Source organism: Myotis myotis, unplaced genomic scaffold (genome assembly GCF_014108235.1).
Source record: "Myotis myotis isolate mMyoMyo1 unplaced genomic scaffold, mMyoMyo1.p scaffold_m19_p_15, whole genome shotgun sequence".
Lineage (NCBI taxonomy): Eukaryota > Metazoa > Chordata > Mammalia > Chiroptera > Vespertilionidae > Myotis > Myotis myotis.
Genome location: NW_023416319.1, coordinates 41,232,467 through 41,247,981, shown reverse-complemented (window position 1 = coordinate 41,247,981; position 15,515 = coordinate 41,232,467). Strand labels below are relative to the sequence as shown.

General features: G+C 56.4%; 1 protein-coding gene across 2 annotated transcripts in view; it reads right to left on the bottom strand.

The window, feature by feature from the left end:
- The window catches only part of ADAMTS14 (ADAM metallopeptidase with thrombospondin type 1 motif 14), a 76,717-nt gene extending 64,481 nt beyond the window's left edge, over positions 1-12,236 (bottom strand). For both annotated transcript variants that reach the window (XM_036336992.1, XM_036336991.1), the window contains exons 1-2: positions 11,975-12,236; positions 10,016-10,443 (exon numbers count right to left, since the gene is read on the bottom strand). In XM_036336992.1, coding sequence (XP_036192885.1) covers positions 10,016-10,443; positions 11,975-12,056 — 510 coding nt within the window. In that variant the 5' untranslated portion in view covers positions 12,057-12,236. The remainder of the gene's footprint in view (positions 1-10,015; positions 10,444-11,974) is intronic.
- Positions 12,237-15,515: the final 3,279 nt, after the last annotated feature.

Below are 15,515 nucleotides of genomic sequence, written 5' to 3'. Positions count from 1 at the left end.
GTGAGCTCTGCCAGGATTGCCCTTCCAGCCCAGCTCAAATGCCATCCCATCATCTCTCCCTCCTCCATGCCCCCAGGAGCTCTCGGTGGGTATGTCTGTCTGTCCCTCTTGCAGACACAGCTTTAGGAGGACAAGTACTGATCCTTGCCTGTGACCACCTTTGGATCAAAACACGTTCAACGAGCATCCCTGGCGCCAAACCTCCAAAAAACTCCCCTGGGCTATGGCTCTTCATGAGAGACCTGCTTTCCCACTAACTGGCCGCGGCTTAGGGGACCGCGCTTCACCTGGAGCCCCCCCACCCAGGGACCGTGAGTTATGAGGTGACGAAGTATTAAGCACTCGGTGCACCGGGCCAGCAGCCTGCGGGGCTGTGGAACACAAGGCCTCTTTGGGCTGGAGGAGCTAATGCGGAGTGTGAGCGCTGCCAGCCTCGAGCGGCGGAAATGAACCCCTCTTGTGGGCCGGGGCGGCTGGGGGTACGGCTGTTTTCTGGAAGATCAAAGGCATAAATGTTTGGTTGGCTGAGAAGCAAAAGCCGACAAAGGGCGTCCAGCGGCCGGCCCGTGGGGAACAGGGTGTGCATTCAGCCAAGCGCGTCCCGACGTTCCCACCGTCGGAGGTTTCTCTACAAGGGGCCTGTTCAGCGACGTTGCAGAAGCAGAAGAAAACGAGACTGCGGGGTCTGTAATGTCCCACGACAAGCAGCGTGTACACAACCGCAGCCCACGGCCCTGCAATGGGTTGAAAACGGATAAAACATCGGGGACTCGGGGCTAAGAAACCCCAGGTTTCTTTTGAGCTTCAGATCCCAGCTAATGGGGCTGTTGACATTGGTGTTTTCTTAGTTGGCTTCCCAGTTTTAGGAAAACAATGGCCCTCACAGTGGGAGCCTCGTAAACACCTCCACCTGGGACCCAGGCCGAGGACTCCCAGGGCCCCCCACAGGGCAACCCCTGGACCAGTCTCTTTCACACGCATGCTCTCAAGCTGTTGCCAGGCCACCGCTTCACGGCCATCACAAGGCTGATGACCTTGAGTGACTTAGTGACATTTACTCGTCTTTTCCCACTGACTTGAGAGAGGTCACCTGGGATGGGGGTGGGGGGGTGGGGGAGCACTGGACTGGGAGTCAGGCACCAGACTCCATCGGCCCTGACAATCACCTACTGCACAACCCTGGGCGAGTCCCTTCCCTTCCCCGAGCCTCCGCTTTCTGGTCTGGAAAGTGAAGAGGGGACCGAGAGACCCCCACGGCCACTTCCGGCCCAGCTGTGTGCACGCAGGCCACAGTCAGGGTTACTGCGGAAATTACGCTGAGCTGGGATGCACCACTGAGGTGATCATAGTACAAGGACTATCTGTGCTGACGAGGAGCTCCGTGGCGCTGCCTGGGGCCTGCGAGTGTTCCTGTGACTATTGTTGTCTTGGAAGGCTGAGCAAGGCCCACGTGCTGAAAACGGAATCTGGGCCTGGCAGGTGGCTGGGAACTTCCCAGTGTAGGGTCCAGGGAATGCACAGACCCCCTGGGCCCTCCCCGAGGCTCCCCGCCCCCCGGGCCTCTGCCACACTGACACTGGGACGCAGATGGAAGGCAAGGGCAGCCCCCACCACACTCAGCGCTCCAGCCAGGCGGAGATGCCAGGGAAGAAAAATAGAAAGTGCCCCCAGACCAGCCCTTGCTGGAATGGGAGTCTGGCTCTGCTCAGAGGAGAGGCAGTGAGGTGATGTCTGGCTTCTATTCCATATCATAAATAAGTTATTATTCCAGCAAGACACAGCTGTAGGGAGACTGGGGAGCTGAAGCTGCAGGATCACACCACCTCGAGGACTGGAAACCCAGCCGTCGACTGAGACAGGCCCAGGGGCCTTCTGGAAGCAAGATGAGCACTGGACCGGGCGACCAGGGATCTGGAAACGACCCGCCGTGGGCTCTGCCTCACTTTCCATACTTATCTAGGCACCGTGGCAGCACTTTAAGTGCTCTTGACTCATCTTCTTTCCCGCCACCCATCCCCTCAGACGCAGCAGACTCCACCAGCAAATCCACACCATTTAAAGGCAATGCTGATGCTGCTGTATTGATGGAGTCCTGAGCTCAGCCCTTTACACATGACAGTTCTATGAAGTGACTACTATTCTATCCCCACTTTACAGATGAGGACATCGAGGCACAGAGAGATCTGGAAACTGTCCAAGGCCACCCAGCACGTAAAAGGCAGAGCTCGGATCTCAACCCAGGCAGCTGGTTCCAGGGGCCATGCTCTCCTCCGCTGCACACACTGCCTTACATGGGCAGCCCCTGGCCTCTGGCGAGCAGCCCTGCTGTGTTAAAAAAATAGAACACTCTGCTTAACGAATAGACCACTTTGCTTAAAAATCCATATTTCTGATTTCTCCTTAAAACACTCAAAGGTTTTGCACCACCAAAATGCCGCTCCCTTTAGAGAGGGCATCGTCCTCTCCAATTTGCACAATCCCACCTCCCCTGCTGGTAGCTGACCCTCTTCTCTTTCTCCTGTATTCCCTCCTCCTGGAGGCATCTGAAGTCAAAACTCCTGTGTCCCACGGCCCAGCCCTGTGCTCCGCACTCAGAGAAATGCGAGATGTAAGGCACAGTCTCTGATTTCTGAGAACTGAATGCCCACGATGGGGGGGTGCATCAAGCAGAGAGAAGGGGAAGGCACCATGGGGGGGGGGGGGGTGAAAACAGAATGAACAGCGTCAGAGGGGCCGCAAAGCGAGGCATGAACGCTCTAGCCTGGCTGGAGTAGAGGCTGAGATGCAGGTGGAGGTGAGGCCTACACCAGCGTGGGGCCAGACATTCCCTCCCCTTCCCAGGGTTCTCAGCACAGACACGTGAGTGCAAGTAGCCTGCAGTCCAAGATATATGGAGACAGGTGGCTCTGTGAGGGCACCATCGAAACTCCAGGCCTCACACTCCACATCCCCAGGGGCAGGGCTGGGCAGCAGGGCCGAGCAGGGCTTCCGAAGGAGCTGCCAGGACAGCCCGCTCCCTGCCCAGCCAGCAAGGAGCAGCCCCAAGAGCAAGGACAGGTGTTGGCACCAGGACACCAAGGAGCCACAGGCAGAGCTGCCGCACCAGCATACACGAGCCATGGGAAAGATACCTCCCCAAATGCTAACGTGACTCCTGCTCACAACCCTGTGCTCCCCAGGGCCACAGGGACAAGGCGATGCTCCACGGGAGGCAGGGATTCCCACACTGCACTTCCATCCCGGGGAGAGCTGGGGCGACTTGCCATTCCTTGAATCCTGTGAAGACATCCGGTTTCCTCTCCTGCAGGATGCTTATAGAGCCTACCTCTTGGCTTTAAAAACTCCTACGGATGCTTAAAGGCCCAGCCCAAATGTCCCCTCCCCTAGGAAGCCTTCCTTCTCAGGAAGCACCGCCCTTCTCAGCACCCACCTCCACGCCACCCACTGAGTGCATTATGCTCCCCTGCATTTCCACAGAAGCCTGAAGTTCACTAGTGGTGTGGGCTGCCTTGTTGCACACTCTCTACTGTGCGTTGGCCTTGTCTTTAAACTGTGGGCTTCTGGAGTTCAGGGAGAGAGGGACCTAGGTCTACGCCTGCATCTAGGCAGGGACCCACTGATTGCTAAGGGAATGCTCCACTTAGCACCTCTCAGTATCCTCGCCCGCCATCCTGGAAGGCCCCTGGGGTATTGCAGCCCAGTTGTAGAATTCACAGTCTGTGCACTGAGCAAGCTCGCTATGACCCCTTCCTCAGAGAGAGCTGCTGCTGCGAAGGAAACAGGCCTGGCCAACCGGGGCCCACAGGTGGCCTCAGACTCGCCCGAGAACACTGGTCATCTAAGTGCTGCTACAGTGCAAGGGCTCTCACAAGAACTGTAATTACTGCATTCATTACTGTAAAGAAGTAATAAGTGTTACTGTTCATAACAATCCCCATTTTTACGGCTCCACCATGTACCAGGCCTTTCAGCTTTTATAGTGTCTTATTTAATCCTCTGAGCAACCTTGGTTGCTCTTCTCCTCTCCTTACAGGTGAGGGATCTAAGCAGAGAGATTTAGAAACTTACTCAAGGCCACACAGCTAGTCTGTATCAGAGCAGGGATCCCACACTTTCACCCTAGACCAGTGGTCGGCAAACTGCGGCTCGCGAGCCACATGTGGCTCTTTGGCCCCTTGAGTGTGGCTCTTCCACAAAATACCGACTTCTGCGCGTGGGCCATGAAGTTTCAATCGCACTGTACGTGCGCCCGCACGTGGTATTTTGTGGAAGAGCCACACTCAAGGGGCCAAAGAGCCGCATGTGGCTCGCGAGCCGCAGTTTGCCGACCACGGTCCTAGACTGTACCTCTTAATTACGACTAACAATGCCTGCCATTGGCCTTTGTATGGGCCCGGCACTTTTTATAACAGTGTAATTGAGATATAATTCACATACCATACAGTTCACGCATTTAAAGTGTAGGTTCAATGGCTTTTAGTTATATGCATAGAGAAGTGCAACCACCACCACAATCAATTTTAGAGCATTTCGTCACCCCATAAAAATACCCCTGCCCTTTTAAACTATCAACCCCAACCCCCCCACAACTCCCCCTCATTGTAATCCCATTTTTAAATTAAAGGGCTGAGCTTAGAGAGCTTCTGTGACTTGTACAATATTAGACAGAGGCAAGAAGAAGGGCTGGGACTCAGTCTCCCCTGCCCTCTCCCCACAGTCTGCCAGGGGTCTATTTAGTGCAACTCGTTAAGAATGCACCATCTGCAGCCCTGGCCAGGTGGCTCAGTTGGTTGGACGTCATCCTGTATAGCAAAAGGTGGCAGGTTCGTTTCTCAGTCAGGGCTCACACTTAGGTTGCAGTGGGTTCTATCCCTGGTCGGGGCACATACTGGAGGCAACCGATTGCTGTTTCTCTCACATTGATGTCTCTCTCTCTCTCTCTCTCTCTCTCTCTCTCTCTCTCTCTCTCTCTTCCTCTCCCTAAAAACATATCCTCAAAAAAATCCACCATCTGCATCTGCATAGGGTGGAAAATGAAACCAGATGGTGACAGATCTTACACGTGCGGCTACTTCCGCATTAGTCCCGTGACTCACAGTGGCAGCGCAGCCAAGCCCCATCACCCCAGTGCAGGGCAGCAAGGCCCAGGACCCAGTGAGGACAAGGCCCCACAAAGAAGCAGGGACCCCACTCTGCTCACCCCATTCCTGTACCTCAGAACCCCTATAGGACCCACAAGAAGTGGCCCTCACCCCTGGCCCCCATATTCCTCCCAGGGATTCAGAGGCACAGCCACTAGCAGAGGGTCTGTTCTGCACCTGGCCCCAGCCAGGGGTCCTGCCCACAGGTCCTTGGAGGTCGGGGTCACGGGAGCATGGGGAGAACTGCTGCAATACCTGGTCAGGCTCCCCAGCGGAGGCTCTGAAGGGTACAGGTTGCTGCTGTCGCCTGGGCACAGTCTTAACCTGGAACCCTAGCATCTGACAGCCACCCCCACTCCCAGAAGGAACACTGCAGTAGGACTTGTCTCCCCACATCCCTTCTTTCATTCTCCCACACATCCTCAGGCTTGTCTCAGTCAGGTGTTCTCTCTGCTGGCCAGGCGCCCCACACTTTCTTCCTTGTTTATTTATTCACTTATTTTTAATCCTCACCCGAGGATATTTTCCCATTAACTTTTAGAGAGAGGGAACGACAGAGAGAAATACTGATGTGAGAGAAACACATCGATTGGTTGCCTCCTACACATGCCCTGACCAGGGCCAAGGCCCGAGCTGGGGAGAAGCCTGCAACCGAGGCATGTGCCCTTGACCGGAATCGAACCCGGGACCCTTCAGTCCGCAGTCCGACACTCTATCCGCTGAGCCAAACACACTAGGGCTTTACAATGTTTAAAGTCTTGAGCCAATGCCACCTCCTCTGGGGAGTCTTCCTGGATGCCCTAACCAAAACAAATGGGTGCTCCTGCTGCTGCCTCACAGAATTTTAATTTGTTGGCTTTATATCTGGGTCTCCATTAGCCTACAAACTCACCAGGGCAGGGTCCTGGCTCCCTCAGTCCTGGACCCTCCCAGCCCCCCGCCCCCCCAGCTGCGATACCAGGCCCTCCAGAAGAGCAGGTGGGACGTAAGGTAGGGTACTCATTGCTCAGGTTCAGGCATGAACTAACCGCAGTGCACAGAATCCCCCCAGCGGCGGCCCCGGGTGCCCAATGGTGACTATGGATGGCAGAACAATTGGAAGGGGGGATGGTCATGGCCCCCATTGTAGGTACCAGTTAAAAAAAGATCGAGCCACCAGTTTAGACACAGTGCTTCTCACCAGAGCAGCTAAGATGCCAAATGGCTGCAAGGCTGGCAAGAAGGCTTTGTTCAGACCATCTTACAACTGGCACGTTGGCTCGGCTGTGAGGGCCAAGCTCAGGACTGGTGTCTTTCCTCTCTGCCCCAACAGCCCAGCCCAGGCCTGGCACGGACCATGCCCCAGGACCCACCAGGAAGGGAGGAGTCAACTACGGGTTTACAAGGGCCGGGCTCCACGCTCCCCCAAAAGGCCTGCCCCATCACAAAGTGCCAATGCCGGAGCAGGAAAGGGCTCTGAGCTCATCCATTTCCGCCTCTGCAATATACCGAGGAGGCAGGGGAGGCCCAGAGAAGGAAGGCAGCAAGCCCAGGGTCACACAGCCATACCTCCCAACCCCCCACCCAAATTCCTCTCAGACAGCAGGTTGCCACATCCCTGCCCTGGCCCACCTCTCCCATTCTGCCCTCCTCACCGTCAGACCAAGGCCCACCTGCCTACAGTGTCTTCTCAGATCCCCTCCCAGCCTCATCCAGCCTCACCCACCTGCTCAACCTCTTTCCTCTGCCCAGAATGCCTGACTTACCCTTGGACCCAGCAAACTTCTACTCATCCTTCAAGGCCCAGTTCAAACACCATCTTCTCTGACACCTCAGGTAGCAATCACTCCCATTTACTGAGTCCCCTCCGCACTGTGTTCTGGAAAACCAACAAGGTAATGTGGACTCTACTTATGGGGTCCCCACTGCTTGGCACCCAAATTCCTTAGGAGCAGGGACCTGACTCTGTGCAAAGCAGGGTAATAAAGTATCTGCCTACACAGTGCATACGACTGAAGGGCCTTAACCGTCAAGTCCTATGCTACGGGGCGCTGTCTGCGTTATTGTCAGATCTCCTCCCCACGGCTCAGTTTCCTCATCTACCCCACGGGTGCAGTTCATGAATGCACATGACAGCACGTGTGCTGGGGCGGGATGCACGCTGTGCCCGGGCGTGGGAAGGACTGGTTCCTGCTACTGTTATTATTTGTGTCACTTTCACTTCCCTTCATCTCCCCGTGGGCCTTGCTCATGGCCAGTGCTCAGTTCATTTTTTGTTTGGAATGAATGACTTCGGCACTTGAGATGTTGAAGAAAATGAGGATAAAATCCAGAAACCACATGAAGACCCAGAGTGAAATCTTATCATCGAAATGCTGCTCAGTAGCCTTCTGAGTCCAAAGGTGGCTCGGCGGGGACACTGTAAGCAGCCCCTTGCCCTCACAGAGCAGGTTTCTGGAATGGGCTGGCAGTGAGGAAATCTCTGTTCTGGGGCGGCCTCTGTGCTGGGTGCGGCCCGTCAGGAACCTGGACGGGGAGGCCCCTGGGATTCGGACTGAGGGACTGGCCTCTGGAGACAGTCAAGGGCACAAGCAGTGGCCTGGTGTAAACACAGGCCCAGCCTGAGACTCAGCCCTGTGAGGTCCATTTCTACCCCTGACCATGGACAGGGGGACCAGGCGAGCCTCAGTTCCACTGCAGTACAGGCCTCCAGAAGCCCATCACTGGACAGCCTCTGAGACCTGATCCAGCTTCTGCAAGTGTCACAATGAAGCGATTTCCATCTGCCAGGGAGCATCAGACCCTCTTTGGACAAATGAGAGTAAAGCCCAGAGATGGAGAGTGGCCTGCCCAGGTCACACAGCTAATGAGAACACTTACTCACAGGCCACCAAAAGTCAGCAACATTGGCTGAGCAATGCCTGGCCCCAGGCCCACCGAGCAGCCTCCCACCCCCAACAACCAGAGTGCCGCTCGTCACTGTGCACCACAGCCCGTGGCCACGTGACCTTGCTTCACGGATGCTGGATCGGGGTCACGAAGGATCCCTGCATCATCTAACAGTCAGCGACCACTTATCAATGGGCTGCTGAACGAGTTCAATGACAGGGAGTTTTCAGGGGGCTCAGGGGATGGACAGTTACTTTATTAATGGTGATGACCATCCACGGATGCCTTTGGTCCCCGGTATACATCTATGGCAGCAGTCAAACCAGCGGGAGACCCAGCCTGTCACTGCACGGCTGACAGCCTGCGTGGCCGATGACCTTAGAAGGAGTTCACAGGTCATTCAGCCACGCCACCGGTGTGCGGCAGCGCTTTCTGTCTCTTCCAAACGTCACCTTGGATTTTCAACCCAAATTTGTGGCCACAGCACAGCGCTAGCCAGCAGGCTGACTGAGGGCTCCTGCTGCACAGACTGCTGAGCCAGGGCGGGCCGGCAGCCAAGGCTCCCCCTGGCATCAGGACAAGGTCTTAGCCTTCTGCCTGCAGCTGTCCTTACATCCTGGGTCTCTCAAAGCCTGCTCCACAGAACCCTTGCGTTCCAGGTGATTCTAGCACTCGCTCAACTTTGAGAACCAACTGCTGCCTAGACCAAGCCTCTCAAGGGAGGCCCTAACACCTCCCTTGGTGTTAAATGGGCAAAATCTGGTTTTTTGAAAGGCAAAAAAAAGTAGTCTTTATATGTAAAGCGCAGATATGCATACAGGTTATAAACATATATTCAGTTTATCTATGGTATTAAAATTTCATGGAAGTGGCGATTAGGAAAAATGTCTAAGAAGGCTCTTGGGCCGGGGGGGATGAAAGAAAGATTGAGAAGCACTGGCCTAGACAGAGGCAGCCATTTGTCAGGAAGGTCCCTCGGAAGGATGGGAAGGCGGTGAGAAGTGCCCCAACCCTGCCAATAAGGGAAAACCCCCTTTTCCATCCCCCCATAGGACTCACCCCTCTCTTAAAGCTGAAAGGCAAAGGGGCAAACGGGTCCTTTCCTGAGATACATCAGCTCATGCCTGACCAAGTAGAGACCACGCGAAGAATGCCTACTGCTCTGGGGCTGCCACACAGGCTCAGGAGGGCCTGGCACACTGAGGAAGGAGCAGTGAGGGGACCAAGACGCAGCAGGAATTGAGGGTGAGAAAGAGAGCAGCCACTCATGGCTTTCTGGTTTGCAGTGATGCCTGGGAGGAGGGAGCAGGTCCTAAGAAAGGAACTCAAAGAGCAGAGCGGGCAGAAACAACAGGCTGGCTTCAGGGACCAGAGTTAGCAGGGGACATAACAGGAGCAATAATAGCCACTGATACCAACAGAGGCTGGACCACAAGCCAGGCAGGTGCGACCACCAACCCTGCTGCCCAGGAAGGCAGGTCATGTGCTCATCATCAGCAGGGACGGTGTCTGCCTCAGGCCCCTGTAAGCCCCAGAGCCTGGACAGAGCTGGGCCTATCGGCACACGCAGTAAGCATGTGCAGAAGGAATAAACCCTCACTTTACACACAGGAAAGAACCACAGGGAAGGCAAGTAACTTATCCAAAGCCTTGTGGCTAGTAAGTGGCACAGCCAAGAATCAGTCCCAGCAGAGCCGGCCTGCCTCACCCCTGTGTGTGTCTGGGCTCAGAGATCCCTGCCAGCTAAGTTGTGGCCCCGTCTGAGGATGGTGAGGGGATGAACAGGATAAGGGATCATCCCAGCTGGGCCGCCATCCACCTGGCAGAGCACACACCTGGTGCGAGCAGGGCATGTGCGGTTTTCTTTGGAAAGCAGCACAGGCCAGACCACACAACCTGCCCACAGGAGTCCCAGGCACAGGGGAGCTAAGGAGAAAGCCGGGTCTGCCCGGCTCAGAGACTGGGGAGAGGGGCAAATGCAGCTTGAGGAAAGGCTTGTCCCTTACCAATCCATCACAGTTGCTGATGGCGACGGCTGCCCCTGGCATGCCTGTGACACTCCCGGTGTAGACGCACTCTTGCTGCAAGGGCTGCCGGAAGAGCGCCCGAAAGTCCTCCTGCCACTCCGCAGAGGCTCCGGGCACCACCAGCCGCCGGTTGGGCCGAAGGCGCAAGTGCAGTTCCTCCCCAAACACAGTGACGTTGAAGTAGAGCCGGTCAGGCCGTGGAGCGGCTCCTCTGGGGCGCAGGGGGCTGCGGGCCACCCGCAGGTGGCCAGAGCGTGAGGGTGGTGCAGGTGGCCTGTCCTCGGACGCACTCCCTGTAGAGGCTGCTGCTGGGCCAGACACCACATGGGAGAGGAAGCGTCCTCGGAAATCGGTGCTGCGGGGCACGGTCACACCGTAGTCCCTGAGCCTTCCGGACAGGGGCAGCCCTGCTGGAGGCAAACAGGGAGTTACTTCAGTACAGGCTGTGCAAAGGTAAGGGACAGCCACCTGCAACTCTGAGGGTCACCTTGAGGGGACCCCTGAGCCCAAGTTCATCCATTTCTTATCTCTTGCTTCCTGAGCCCCTGGATCTCTGCACTTGGACGAAGGGTGTTCAAGTACTTTGTGGACATAAATTGTTTCTGGGAGCCCCAGGTCCTTTTCAACTTAGCAGAAGAAAACAAGTAATGCCAAGCAGAGTCCTGTCACTCTAGCAGCAAGCCTTCCAACCCTGAGCACTGCAGAAGAAAGCACTGAACCCACCCCCCACCCAAAGCCCCCAGGGCAAAGACGGGGTCTGCCCAAACATTCCCAAAGTGCTGAAGTCACCAGACCAGCCTGGGGTAGGGCCCTCCTCACCAAGCTCCTTGAAGGCAGCTGGCAAAACAAACACACCTAGAAACCCAGGGGATCCTGGGCACGCGTCAAGGAGAAAGGAGGAGCTGGAGAGGGAAGGGAGGGAATACAAGTTCTATATTTTTCCATGTTTAGAAAGAAAACTTTTTTAAGCAGCACAGTGGCTGCCGAGATTTCTACATGGCCCAGCCCCAAGCCGGGTAAGTATAGATCTTCAAAAATAAAAAAAAGACGCGCAGGGTGACCTGCCCACTAGGACTGAATTAAGTGTGAGGTCATGGCCCCCTGCTCCAGGCTGCATGCCAGTGGCCCCGTCCTCACACAGCCCTCCCTGAGCCCAAGCCAGGCCAGGCGGGAATGACAGCTCCCTGGCTCCCAGGCCTGGTGATTCATGGATCCGGGCTTGGGAGGAATTTTCATTTCCACAGGGCGCTATCTCCTGCCTCCCCAGCCCCCTTCACAGCACTGATAAAATCTGGAGAATGATGTGTCCTGAAAAATCCCCCCATACGCCACTCTCCTCTGGTTTACCCATCACAGCACAGGAGCCCCAAGACTTCAGCTAGAGGGATCCATTCAGTACATGAACAGAGCTCACACACAAGCAGCCACCCTGCCTGGAAATTATGGGAGCCCCCTTTCCATGTTCAGAGCCACCAGGAGGGCACCCCACATTGCCAGGTGAGGGTGGAGTGTCTTTGGTCTGTGGGTGACTTGGTGTCTGCACAGAGCGTGACAATGCTGGGGTGAGGGAGGGATGTGTGTTTCTGGGCAGGAGTGTTCACTGGGGTGTAGGGTAATCACCTGCCAGGCTGATTCTATGTGTGTGACAGAGACTTGCACGCATGTACACACGTGTGCACACATGCATACAAGCTGGAGAGAAGACATGAAAGAGGAAAGCACACAGGAGAGTGAGTGTGACAGAGAGAAAAAAACCACAGCGACAGAGAGAAAGATGTACACAGGACAGGTCGGTGCACAGGGGAAGGAAAGAGAGCTCAGCCCCAGTGTGCGCACCGCCTCCGACCCGCTAGGACGCTGCGCAGGCAGCCCCTCTGGCACTGTCGGGTCACCCTGACCCGCGCGCACCCCAGACCCACGCGCCCGCCCCGCACGCACCTGGGGTCCGACTGCCCGCGGCGGCGCAGAGCGCACAGTGCAGGGGCAGCAGGCAGGAAAGCAGCGCGCGGAGCGGAGCCATGTGGCCGCGCGGGAACGCGGGCCGGGCGGGCGCCGGAGCCCCGCGCTCCGGGCTGCGGACGCGGCTAGGGCGCGCCCTGGGCTGCTGGAGCGCCGACCGGCCGGCCTCTGCCGCCGCCGCCTCCAGCCTGGTCGCCTCCCGCCCTCCCGCTCCCGGTCCCCAGCACGGCGCCGCCGCCTGGACAGCTGGCTCCGGGCGCCCGAGGCTGCCGGCGGGAGAGCGAGGCAGCCAACGTGCCATCGCCCCGGTGCCAACTGCCGGCCGGTTCTCCCGCGCCGTGAGGCTCCGGGACGCGCGGGAGCGGGCGAGGGGGCGGCGGGGCGGTCCGGGGGTGGGCACTCGGCGGGGCGGGGCCGGGCGCCGGTCGGATGGGGGGCGCCGCTCTCGGGGGCGGGGCGCGGAGCTGGGGAGTGCAGTAGCGTGCGGCCCCGCCGGATCGGAAGTGCCACGCGGAGCCACAGCTGCGGCTCCGAGCGCGCCGGGCGAGGGTCCCGCCAGCCGCCGGGGCTCTCCCGGAGTGGCAGCCCGTAGCTGCTTTCCCTGGCTCCTTCGCTCCCCTTGCTTAACCCGGACGGCTCTCTAGAGCCACAGGGCAGAAGGGATTTCCGACTGCATTTGAGAGGGGAGACTGAGCAACCCCGGAGAGTGTTTCCTTAATGCCCCCGCTAACCTTCAGACCACTTGGATCTGCCTATTTTGCAGACTACGGCTCCCTCGGCCCCAAGCGCAGTAACTGGCCTGTGTCCCAGTCAAGAAGAGAAGGGCAGAGCAAGGTGAAGAGAGAGCCCTGGCTTTACGACAGCTCTGATTGAAACCCTAGCTCTGAGCCTCCATGTCCTCATCCATGAAATGGGTGTTAATTATAGCACATAGTAGGTGTTCAATAAATAACATCGATTTCTGCCCCTGGCACCTGCCACACAGCCTAAGGTGGGGGAAATAAGAGTCTGAGAGAGGAGAGTGGATGCTGGTTTTGCAGTGTTGCCAAGACCGGTTCAGTAGTCAGGCAAACAGCCCAGCTCCTGCTCTGCTCCCCAGTTCTACTCCATAAATGTGTTCCTAATGATTTGCAAATGAACTATATTTCAAGCAATCCAGAGGAGGGAATAGGAGATTTTTGTTTTTTGTTTTTTGAGAACTGTGGAATAAAGAATCTTTGTGTAAAGTGTAGAAAGACCCTTAATCTTTCTGCCTTTGCGTTCAGACATTGTGTTGTAGGGCTTTCTTAAAGGGAGGTCAACTTGCGGATGGAAATTCTCTAACCTGACTTCTCTTGGGGATCCCTGGGTTCCTGAGAAAGGACTTGGATTCCTTCCCTCTTCTCCCCACAAGAGGTGTCCCAATCTGCACCCTTGCTGGGCTCTGACTACGCTCCTGCCTTGTGGGCGGAGAGCTGGAGTCTTCATCCCCATGGCCCCAGCACCCGGCTCGGGGACTCCTCAGAGGTAGTGCTTGTGGGATGAATGAAGTGACACTGAGGTTTTGGAAGGTCAGTGCACTTATGAAGCAGGTTCAGAGAGCTGACGTGATGTCCCCAGGTCACACAGCCCATTGGTAGCAGAGCTGGGATCAGAACCCAAGAGTCTGGTGCTGAGTGGAAGAGAGGCAAGATTGGCAGTCAGGAGACTGTGCTAGGCTGGACTTTGCCAAGCACAGGCCATGGGCAAGTCATTTTCCTTTGGGCTGCAGGAGCTCTCTGTCAAAGGGAAAATCGTGAGGAATACTGGAGTCACAGATGCAAACTCTAGAGAGCTGTGGAAATGCAGAGTGTATTCTATTCCAAGCAGCACCAGAGCATCTGGTTACAGGCTTCCCTCTGTATCCTTGGGAGATGGTTCCAGGACTCTCAAAGACACCAAAATCACGGGTGCTCAAGTCCCTTATGTAAAATGGCGTAGTCTATGCGTATGACCCATCTTCATTCACATGGAGTCAGCCTAGTGCTCAGCGCGTGGCAAATTCAGGTTTTGCTTTTGGAACTTTATATAATTTTTCCCCAGGTAGTTTCCATCGTTGATTGAATCCTTGAATGTAAATTCTGCAGATACGGACAGCTGACTGTATTTGGAAATGGCACCACCAAACTAACCTATATTAGGTTCGGGAAGAGTAGAGTTCCTTTTCCCCATTTTCTGTTCCTTTAAAATCTGTGAAGTCAAGAGCCAGACTGGCTTTGTGTGTGAAGGCTGAAGGAGCAAGCATGTGAGGGGTAGGTGTGTGTCCGTGGGAACGTGAGATGACCAGGCCTGGAACCGTCTCCACTCTGGCGCTCCATGAACCCACGGAAAGAGCTCAAGATAAAACTTCCCCCCTTCTCAGGGTCTCGGTTTTCCCAGCTGCAGAGGGGGGGCCCTGTGGGGACAGAAGGGAAAAGTTATGGCATGTGATTGCCAGTTCTCTCCCTGCTGCAGGCCACCTCAGAGAAGCTCGCCTGGAAAACTCAGGCCTGAGGCCGCTCCCCGGACTCCACCCCATTCCGGCCTTAGATTCGGTAAGTCAAGAGGGACAGACCACAACTGGAACCCCAGCAGCCTGACGCAGGAACAGTGGGGCTGGGGCCCTCCCTGGAGCCAGTCTTGGCAAGCAGAGAGCAAAACCTCACCCTGATTCGCTACCCCCACTCCCTTCCCAGGGCTACAATGGTTGCTTTTGTTGGCAAGTATTGTATGTCCATGTTCTTTTCTACTGAGGAAGCCTTTGTTAGGAAGAGGGGACATAGGAACATAGCTCAGAGTCCGGGCCAGAAGGTGGGGAAAATGGCCGGATGGCCGGCCCTTTTCTGGACATGAACAGGGCCAACGCAAAGAAGTGTACTGGCATCAGCTGGCGACCCTCTTCAGTGGGCAAGTTCTGGGTCCGTTCCTCGCCTTGGGATTTTGCACGGAGGAGAATGGCCTGGGACCCAAGCCTTGGGTGTTTCTCTTGCTGACAGTCCTATTCAACACTCGTTCAGTCCACGGCCCTGGCAGGAGAGGAACAGGTGCAGCCTGCCCTGCACACAGTCAGCAGCCAACAGAAGGCCTGACAGGTGCATGGGGAAGCCTGATGAGCAGGTGAGCCATGGGGGGAGAGCCTGCTCTGGATAAGGAAGCAGGGACACGCAGGGCTGTTGAAACTCGGAAGGAGAGAGGCTCAGGGGAAAGTTCCAGGAAGACGTGAGTCTGAGCTGAGCCCACAAGAGAGGAGAGGAGGAAGTGCTCCTGCTTGAGCACAGGCGTGGAGGTGGGAACCAAGGCCCTGAGTGAGCGCCCCCCTGCGGAGGAAGGCGGTCCTGGCCTGCAGCCCATTCTCCCTGGAGCACAAAACCCCAGTTGGAACTAGAGGTGCTCTGACACAGTCTCCAATCCATTGTTCACCCCCATTCTACACGGTAGGTAAACTGAGGTCTAGAGAGGGAAAGGGACTTCCCCTGGTCACACGGCTGGTTTAGAGTAGGGCCAGGTCTCCTGGCCTCGAAAC